The sequence below is a fragment of the Lactuca saligna genome, chromosome 8, assembly GCF_052625555.1.
Source record: "Lactuca saligna cultivar CGN05327 chromosome 8, ASM5262555v1, whole genome shotgun sequence".
NCBI classification, from domain to species: domain Eukaryota; kingdom Viridiplantae; phylum Streptophyta; class Magnoliopsida; order Asterales; family Asteraceae; genus Lactuca; species Lactuca saligna.
Window position 1 is genome coordinate 53,587,630 of NC_136424.1, and position 9,909 is coordinate 53,597,538.

General features: G+C 32.3%; 1 protein-coding gene across 1 annotated transcript; it reads right to left on the reverse strand.

The window, feature by feature from the left end:
- Positions 1-6,579: 6,579 nt before the first annotated feature.
- On the reverse strand, positions 6,580-8,131 carry LOC145012510 (protein C2-DOMAIN ABA-RELATED 10-like). The gene is made up of 3 exons (XM_078971309.1): positions 7,921-8,131; positions 7,112-7,207; positions 6,580-6,978 (listed from the first exon to the last, which is right to left on the reverse strand). Exons 1-3 carry the CDS (start codon positions 8,029-8,031, stop codon positions 6,679-6,681), a joined length of 507 nt encoding a protein of 168 aa, XP_078827435.1. The 5' UTR covers positions 8,032-8,131; the 3' UTR covers positions 6,580-6,678.
- Between the last annotated feature and the right edge of the window lie 1,778 nt (positions 8,132-9,909).

Below are 9,909 nucleotides of genomic sequence, written 5' to 3' on the forward strand. Positions count from 1 at the left end.
ATTGATAAATTTTGTTATGATGTATGACTACGAACCATCATCGGTTTGTGAAAATTAACATATAACATCATTTGAATGCAACAAACTTAATTTATGTATCAACATGTCTTTAGTTGATAAGGAAGTTAAGTTCTATGTAAAACGTGTGCTTAATAATTGTGAAATATTTAAATTTGACAAATATATGAACCAAAGTGACAACATGTGTTTAACGATATGGTTAACCGGTTAAATATCATGAAATTATACATTGGTCAATAAATTTTATATTTAAATAAATAAAAATATAGAATGAATTATTATAAAGCATAATTAGAATGTATTTAAGTGTTTTTGAATAAAAAGAATAAAACATAAACATTTATGTTTAAATATACAAAAACTACATTGGTATTTTGTACCAAGAATACATGTATGTATTTATACATATGTACTATTATCTAGTGGATGACTAGTTATGGATCATGACTTAAAGAGATTTATGTAAGGAATATGGTGTCTAAATCAATTAAGATAAGAAAAATGATTAAGATAAGTGCCAACTTAACTAATAAGTGCTTAATCACTGATGACATTTTACTAAGAATGCTTCTTAATCCCTCTTCTAATTTTCGAGATTAAGAACTTCCCTCTCCATAACTAGAACTTCTAACTAACTAACTAACTATTAGTTAGTTAGTTAACTAACCCTATCTCTAAGCAACCACCCAAGCAAGTGGCCAGGCAAGATCATATCACATAACTTCCCATCCCATCACAAGCTAGTCTAGGTTTTGTCCCCTTATCCTTTTCCACTATTTCCTCCTTCATATCCACGAAATTTCCTCTTCATTTTACCTCATTTGACCAGCTAATACTCCAGGGAATTACTCTCAACCTTCATATCATTTTCAGCCACAAGAACTTCCTTCCAAAGCCATTAAAACCGTGAACTAAAAGGTTGTTGTCCCTTTGTGTTTCAGCCACCATCTCACCCATCCGCACCTTCCTTTTTGCTTGATATTTTAAGCACCAAATAGCCCCGGAAGTTAGTTGTTATGATACACAAAATTTGAGATTCAAAACAGTGAGTAAACTACCATTTTCTTATTCTTTTGTTGTGTAGTTTTCGTGACAGCAACATAGCCAAAACAGTGGATGTTTTGGAGCATCAAACCGACACCCAAAAGTTCTTCATTTTCAACCTTCCATTCTTCAAGTATTCACATAAGGTGAGTTCATACCCCTACATTTTCATGTTTTCTTCAAGTTAGGGGGGGATACAAGTTAGAACACTAAACATAACTTAGATTTAAAAGACAACTTTCTACAGAGAAGTTGAGTCATGTTTACAGACTGTTTTGACCATCTTAAACTTAATATCTTTCAAAACTGTACAATATGCAAATAGTTCAGGTTTATACCTTTCTAAAGAAAACTCGCACGCATTCATACGATTTTTCTACAATTTATCGAGATTTTTATAAAACTGTCTGTCATTTCAGAAGTGACCAGTCTGTGAAGATGACCATTTTCACACTAATTTGAGACCACTAAAAATCATAATAAAAATTAGGAACAAAGTAGACTCATTTTCTAATCTCTCAGAGGTTACAGATTCAATTTTAGACTTATGATGATTTTTCTATAAATTTTCTGAAAACATGGACAGTAAAGGATAAAACTGTTAAAAGTGGTTTATAGATTTATTAACACCTTCTAACATTTTGAGCAAGGTTTATACATTAAGGAACTTACAACACAATCATATAAATACGTTTAATTAAAATTTTAATAAAAATGATAAGTACAAAAAGGTCTTTACTATCAAACATAAGGATTATTTGATGCAAAGTTTCTAATAAAAACGTAAGAATATGAACAACAATTACGAAACAAACCAAATTATACTTTAATATATATATATATATATATATATATATATATATATATATATATATATATATATATATATATATATATATAACAATTTGCATATGTATGTTTCGTTTACAAACTTTTCTTCTGCATAAAAAATGTACAAATATAGTTTACGAAACTTTACCCCCTTTGTATCCTGTTGAACAAAAGGGTAAAATATTATCAAATGCATATCTAAAGATTTCATGGCGTTTATCATAGCTATCCCAGTCTTAGGGGATAATCATTGATACAAACATTTACAGCAAAAAAACAAGTAAACTCGTTGAACAGATTTAATGAGTTTTGTCGTCACGGTACCTTATAAAGTACACACGAAAGTCCTGTTAAATATAACCAGAGTCTCTTGTAGGGAAAACGTGATAGTTGTGTATAGATCTATATTGAGACTGACAATCCCGCACCTTAGTTGTTTGCAACAGCTGGACTGACAGGCTTGGGGGTGACAAATGTCATAACGAAATCGACACCTGAAGAATGTTGTGAACAAGGCAGTCTGGGTCAATCAATCATGGTTATCAAATAAAAATGAAAACTCACATAAAACAACAACGACACTTTTATTTTACGCAAAGACAGTCTTTAAACAATTTTATATACAAACAAAACTGCATGACATTATTTTAAGTAGGAAAATTACTTATACACTTCAGTCTTGGTTCATTTAAGTCTACATCTCATTTTAGGGAAAATATAGGATTTTCTGGAGAACAAAAATTACTACATTCCACAGAAAAGGTTTACAAATATACATACAAATGTTTATGAACTCACCAACTTAAATGTTAATACTCTCTTTTCAAATAACTTGTGTTCTTATGAAATCAGTAAATCAGGTAACAATTGACTTTGAGGATGGGACGTTTAGGCGTCTAAACAAATCTTTTGACAACATGTTGTAAATGATATTTTGAAACATGTAATACGCACAAATGATGTAACTTTTTCATTTATATATATGTTGGTTGTGTTTGCTTTGAATATTTATATTCAACTGTTATGATACACTACATGATAATCACTCGCCCCTAGACGTTTCCGCCATCCTGGTTTGGGAGTGTGACAAATATACCATAATTTGAGTTCAAAAACATGTTGTAAAGCAGTTTACGAGGTTCTTAACTATTTCAAACGGAGCAGTGCACAATTTGTTTCAGGGGAAAAAAATAAATATTGATTTTATAACTTAAAATAGACGTAACTTATTCATACGATCACCATGTTGGACGTTCTTTATATCCACGAAATTAGTAGAACGTAATCTAGTCATATTTCTTATCCATAACTCTCTTTGATATATTTATTGCATACTTTTTTTTAAGTTAATAAAATTATTTTTTTTGGTGATTTTCAATTCGATTTTCAACAATAGATGGTTTGAGCAGTTTGAGATGTTTGTAAAAGTAATTATGAATATAATATCTTTATTGTACATTATAAAGATAAAATTACACACGATTGGTCCTTAACACATAGCGGTTCGTGGTGGTTTGACTGCCAAACTTTAACCAATTTTTACAGATTGTTACACGTTTTCTAATTTTAATCACCACATCTAACATTTTGAAGATCCTATGGACTCGTTCCTAACATGACCCATTCTACCTAATTATTTAACTCATTAAACAAAACAAATACTAAAATAAACTTAAACCACTGTCAAGATTAAAACCTACATTCATCCCTTAATCTTGACTCACTTCTTCATCAAAGCAATGCCGGTTCTTCCTCTTGGATCAACTTTGCTTCTTTGTTATTGTATTTGTCATTCCACTTTATGCACTAATAACTAGAGTGTCCAAAGTCTCCACAATTAAAGTACTGAAATCCACTTTTGTCACCTCAACCTCTTCCTCTTCCCCGACCTCTTCCACCTCTTTCAAAGTTTCTTCCACATCCCTCTTCCGTGTCCACTACTTTCACCTAGGGATGAGCTTTGGAACCGGACCGGTTCGGAACCGGAACCGGTTTTCGTATATTATAAGAACCGGGAACCGGACCGCCGGTTCTAGCGCCGGTTCCGGTTCCGGTCCCGGTTTTTCGGTTATTTTTCAAAGTAGAACCGGTTGAAATACTATAGATTATATGTTATCTTCTGGAGCTTGTAAATGATTCAATATTTAACCAAATTATGACTTTTTACATTCTAAATTGAAGTACAAACACTAAATTACATGTTGAAAAAAGAATCAACTAATTACGACTTCATATGAGTGAGTTATGTGCATTTTAAAAGCAGGGACAGATTCCAAAAAAATAAAAAATGTTGAAACAGAAAAAACGCAGCATTGATATGTTGTCTTCCGGGGTCTATAACTGATTCAATATCTAACCAAAATATGTGTTTTTATAGTCTAAAATGAACTACAAACATCAAATTACATGATGGAAAAAAAATTAAGTGATTCCGACGTCATATGAATGAGTTATACACATTTAAAAAATGGGACATATTCAAAAAAACAAAAAATAATGCTGAAATAAAAAAACGCAACATTGATATGCTTTGTTTTGAGGCATGTGTCTGATTCAATATCTAACCAAAACATATGTTTGTATCGTCAAAAATGAATTACAAACTCCAAATTACATGTTGGAAAAAAAATCAAATAATTTCGACTTCATATGAGCGAGTTATGCGCATTTTTAAAAATGAAAAAAATGTCAAACCGGTTCCGGTTCTTAGAACCGGGACCGGTTTTCATAAAAATGGAGAACCGGTAACCAGACCTATTACCAATTCCGGTTCCGGTTCCGGTTCGGTTCCGGTCCGGTTCCGGTTCCGGCGGTTCTAATGCTCATCCCTATTTTCACCATACCTTTGTTCACTTGCCATCATGAGTTGATCTTACTCTTCCTCTTTTCCTTCATGACTTTGAAGCCTTTCTTAGTAAGCTTTAACCCTTCCAACTGATTCTTCAAATGACACAGTTGCACGATCAGAATATTTTTCAATAGGAGCTTCAATTGGCAGGTATTTCTTTGGATTCAAATTGACAAAACTTCCTTAGAATCTCCTCATCTTCAAGAGCTGAGCCAAGGCTATTGAATTTGGCAACAGTACCATTTATGTTGCCTGAAAAGTCATTGATTGACTCATTGTCCTTCTTCTTTAGCATCTCTAGTTCATTTCTTAAGGTTTGTAACCTTGCCTTTTGCACCTGTTCGATTCCTATATACCAAACGTTGATTGCTTCCGAAACTTCTTTGGCACTCTTTGTGGTTAGCAACCTGCAAGATAACATTTTATAGTAGAGTTTGGAAAATTATACCTTTAGTGGTATAATTTTCTTCTCTTCAACCACATCTTTGGTTATAACATCCCAATATCCATATACCCTTAACATAATTTCAATCATACTAGACCAAGTAGTGTAATTGGTCTCGGTTAATCTAGGGCACTAAAATGGTACAACGGTACCTTGAATTACAATTTCTTTTGATCCTCATGTCATTCTTCTTTCCTAAACTTGTTGTCTATTTTTCCAAGTAATTTGGTAAAAGTTTGTACATTTATGTGTTTCTTTCTTTCTCAAGTAAGCAACAAGTTGTCACAGTCTTCTTTCTTCTTTCTTCTTTCTTCTTTCTTCTTTCTTTCTTTCTGGCGGCCTTGTCTACAGTAGTGATATTTTCAATCCTTCATGCGATTTGTCATGAAATCACCACTTGCTTTCTTCTAATCAAGCCTAGATTCTAATAACAAATGTTCAAAATCAAACCCTTTAATTTACACTTGACTGCAACAAAGTGGGCACGTGTACATGATCTAATTTTTTTATTATATATTTTTATTTAAAAACAAAAACTTATAATAACGGTAAGGTTTTTTTTTTTTTTACTCATCCTGGACCTTTAAAAATATTTAATTCTTCAGGACCAGTCCTGAACCAGCAACATACAATACAAAAACAACAGTTGATATGTGATTTTCAGGAAAGAGGAATAGATGGAGAAAGAAGATATTTTCGTACTCTACGTTGCTGCACTTTTATTCCGAAAACAAAATGTTTTTATAGCCTATAAAACCTAACGACTCTAAACAAAAACTAAGCCCTACGTTTCCTAATTTTAATCACCACATCTAACATTATAAAGAGCCCAAAAACTCGTTCCTAACATGACCCATATTCCACCTAATTATTTAAGTCATTAAACAAAACAAATACTAAAATAAACTTAAACCACTGTCAAGATTAAAACCTACGATTTTCGCCATGTAAACATGCAAAATCATCAAAACATATAACCGATTTACCCGGTCATAAATCACTAACGGTGACCTTGACACAAAAAAATACTACACTTATAAGGACATAGTATAAGTAGAATTAAACGATTAGTGACTTGGTGCATAAATTTGTGACTGTTACTACTATTTGGTAGCATTAACCCTTCTCAAACTGCACAATTTTTTTTTTGCAAAAATCCTTCTATTACGACTATGCATGCCTTGATTTAGATCTGCTTTCGATCCATGCGTCCTTTCTATTCTTTTTTCTTTCTTTTTATCTTTTCCCCCCAATCTGCCATTATATGTTCAGGTGGAGTACAATGACATATACCTATTTAGTTCTTAGCTTTGTGTCATTGTATTCCAAAATACAAATTAACTCTGATTATAAATACACTACCTGCATTTTTTTAAATTGAAACATAACATCACGTAAGTGTAATCTTGTTTATAAAACGTAAACATACTAGGTTATATTTCATACACATAGGAAATAAAGTAGAAAAAATCCAACCATATATGGTTTTCTAGACATGTAATTTACAACCCGCAACAGGAATCAACTCTATTTGAAGTACAACTTCACCGCATTCAACGTCCGTCAATCGAACGACCATGTCTTGTACAATTTTTCCATTCTCCCAAACGATGCAACTCTCATCGGATAAATAGTTTTGCTTTTTGGGTTGGATACGTTCGAGTTTTGTACCATTTGGGACGTTTTTCAAGTCCAAACCCTTTTTAAGGCATTCAATGTAGGGTTTCACATCTATGTCTGCCACACCCATACTATCATCATTGCTAAACCTATCCCTGTCGTACACAGCCTGAAATATGGTAAACAAATTTGCTTTTGAACAAAAATAATAGAATATATTGAACTCTAGTTGTGTATGATTTAGAATAGTGTCATTAGATTTTTTTATTTGGAGTCAAGATTTTCGAAAGGTGGATACTTACAATACTAATTGGAGTTTTAGGATCCCTCATGGTGAGAGTCAATTCATCATCCCAGACAGGATTGCAATTCCCCTTGATGACCTTAGTCTTTGTTTTCTGAATTACAACGCAAGTTCTTCCATGAGAGCTGACTATGGAAATCAAGAGTTCCGGAGTTTGATTTTCTTTTCATTATTGTTTGAATTAATCACATTGATGCAATTTAGAGACATCGAAAACAGATAAAGATACTTATGATCCTTTAAATGAAAACTTACATGTCGTATACCATCTCAAAAACCTTCTATTTTCGATAAAAGATTAACAAGACATTTTTTTAGCAATATTTAAGGGTGTCTATGAAGGCATGCTTGGTCACTAAATGGAATTTATGGGATCCATTGCCTTTAGTATCCCTTTCTAATAGAATCTTGAAATTAAAATTTTGTCCCAGATTCCTGTTCTTTATTGTCCCATTTCAAAAAGAACATTAAAAGTAGCTAGATCATTAACGCAATATATGATAGCATGAAAATTTTCATTGTTCTTCATCTCAGATTCTTGTTCTTTATTTGTTTCCGCAATACCTTTCTGTATATATGGCTGAAAGCTGGTATTTCAATATACGATAACATAAAAAAATTCAAATTAATATGATTCATTTTAAAACGTTATATGATCAAATGAAGACAACAACAATAAGGAATCGATTTAATTACTTCTTTCATGTTTCCGGTGTAGAAGAGCAATGTATAAAATATATCAAGCAAGAAACTTAGATCATTTAAGATTTTTTAATTTTTTTAATTTGGTGGAATAGAGAGCTAGACCTGGCCATCCAAGGTTGCAACGAGATAAGGATCGCTGCTTTTGGCGTCACGAACTGCAAGATTAATCCCTCTCTTCACTCGCAACTTCAATAATCCGAGGATGCCTTCCATTCTAATCTCTACAGTATCTCCTTGATCCCTCCAATACTTTGATAGAAAAAAAATTGCATAACCTAATTTAACTTTGTATTTTTTTTTTGTCAAAAATGTATAGAGAGGGGGGGGGGGGGGGGGGTTGATTATTGACCCAAACAAAGAGCTACCACGTATGTAAGGAGATGTCGTCAAAACCGCACAAATCTCTCTCTCTCTCTCTCTCTCTCTCTCTCTCTCTCTCTCTCTCTCATGTGTACAGAATTTCGATCTCACAGTTCAAGGCATCTGATCCGGTATCAAAAGAATAATACAGCCTCGAGTTCTTGATAATTCTTTTGGTTCTTAATTAGATCAAACCCCGAAAAGGTTATTTAAATCAAGAAAGTGTTGAGTTGCTCTTGATTAATATTCTTTTGTTCCACTTTACGTGTACTTTTAGCATTCAAAAGATGCTAAGGCTTCGTTCGATCTCTTATCATCAATATCATTTTCATTTCAGTAAATCTTATTTACATACGTTACTCATGAAAAAGAATACATTATTATTAACAATGGTACTGATCCTCCAACGGAGATTGATGTTTGGTGAGTGATGAAAAAAGTTGGTTGATATAAATATAATACTAACACTATAGTATCAGTATTAGTATTATACTATTAATATTAGTATTATCATCATTATTATTATAATATGGTACAGCTAGACATTTGTACAACATACTATATCTTATTGATTCATTAGTCTCGATATATATATATATATATATATATATATATATATATATATATATATATATATATATATATATATATATATATATATATATATATATGACCATAATATGTCTTAAAGACATCAAATTCAACCACTAAGTTATTTAAACAATCAACACCGACACATGTTTATGTGGACTGAAATTCAATCCTTAAATATTTTAAATTCAACCACTAATAAGTTACTTAAAACATCAACACCGACACATGTTTATGTGGGACTGAAATTCAATCCTTAAATATTTTTCATCCAAATATAAAATTAGGTTACTTTAACACTCAATGTTAGTCCCTAATAAGCTTCCTTTGTGACTAATTAATTGGTGTCTAATATATCTATAAGTAAATAATCAATCATGTATACTAACTTATAGTCCATTCGAATCTAAAATAATCCATGTTCATTAGGGATTGAAATTCAGTTTTTAGAAAGTTTCTTTTCAAATGCCAAAATTGGTGCAATTCTATCAAAAACTAAAATTGAGTTCTTAATAAGTTATTTCCAAAATCAAAATTTATGAAAGTTTATCGGGGTTTGAAATTTAGTCTCTAATAAGTTTGTCTCCAAAGTCAAAATTGGCTCTAGTCTATTCCAGGCTGAAATGTAGTACTTGTTAATAGCTACGTGTGGATATAAAGAACGTCGACAAAGGAGTTCGTATACAAGATATATGAATTTTACAAAATTTAGTTTGCGCATGTACGCGCCACGCGGGTCGTAAGGCCTGACACTTAGATTCACGATAGATTTTGCAGACGTGGTCCAATAGGAAGCCAACATGTGTCATTCGTTGGGTGGAGCCAACGCACTGATGAGTGCCACACACCTATAGAAAACGCCGTATGCTTCCTAGGAAAATCAATATTGTTAAATGTGACTTGAGCATTCGGAGCATGTTTACGAAGCATTTGCAGCACTTGGACCTCAAACGAGCACTTGGGATTCATGGAGCATGTGATAAAGGAACATATTTTTTGAGAGAACAATAGATCATCAGAAAAATGAACTGATCAAGTGTCAAAGGAACGGATCGTGTACAAGGGTGTTTAGAGCACTTGGAAGGAGTTTTGAGCACTTGGAAGAGGTTTGGAGCAGATGGAAGGGATATGGATCAACAA

What these genes read in the sequence shown, in the direction of transcription:
- LOC145012510 (XM_078971309.1), bottom strand. Translation starts at nt 8,031, where the DNA reads ATGGAAGGCATCCTCGGATTATTGAAGTTGCGAGTGAAGAGAGGGATT. An exon ending in TTGCAACCTTGGATGGCCAG is followed by an intron (nt 7,208 to 7,920) that starts GTCTAGCTCTCT and finishes GTTGTAATTCAG; the next exon opens with AAAACAAAGACTAAGGTCAT. An exon ending in CTAAAACTCCAATTAGTATT is followed by an intron (nt 6,979 to 7,111) that starts GTAAGTATCCAC and finishes ACCATATTTCAG; the next exon opens with GCTGTGTACGACAGGGATAG.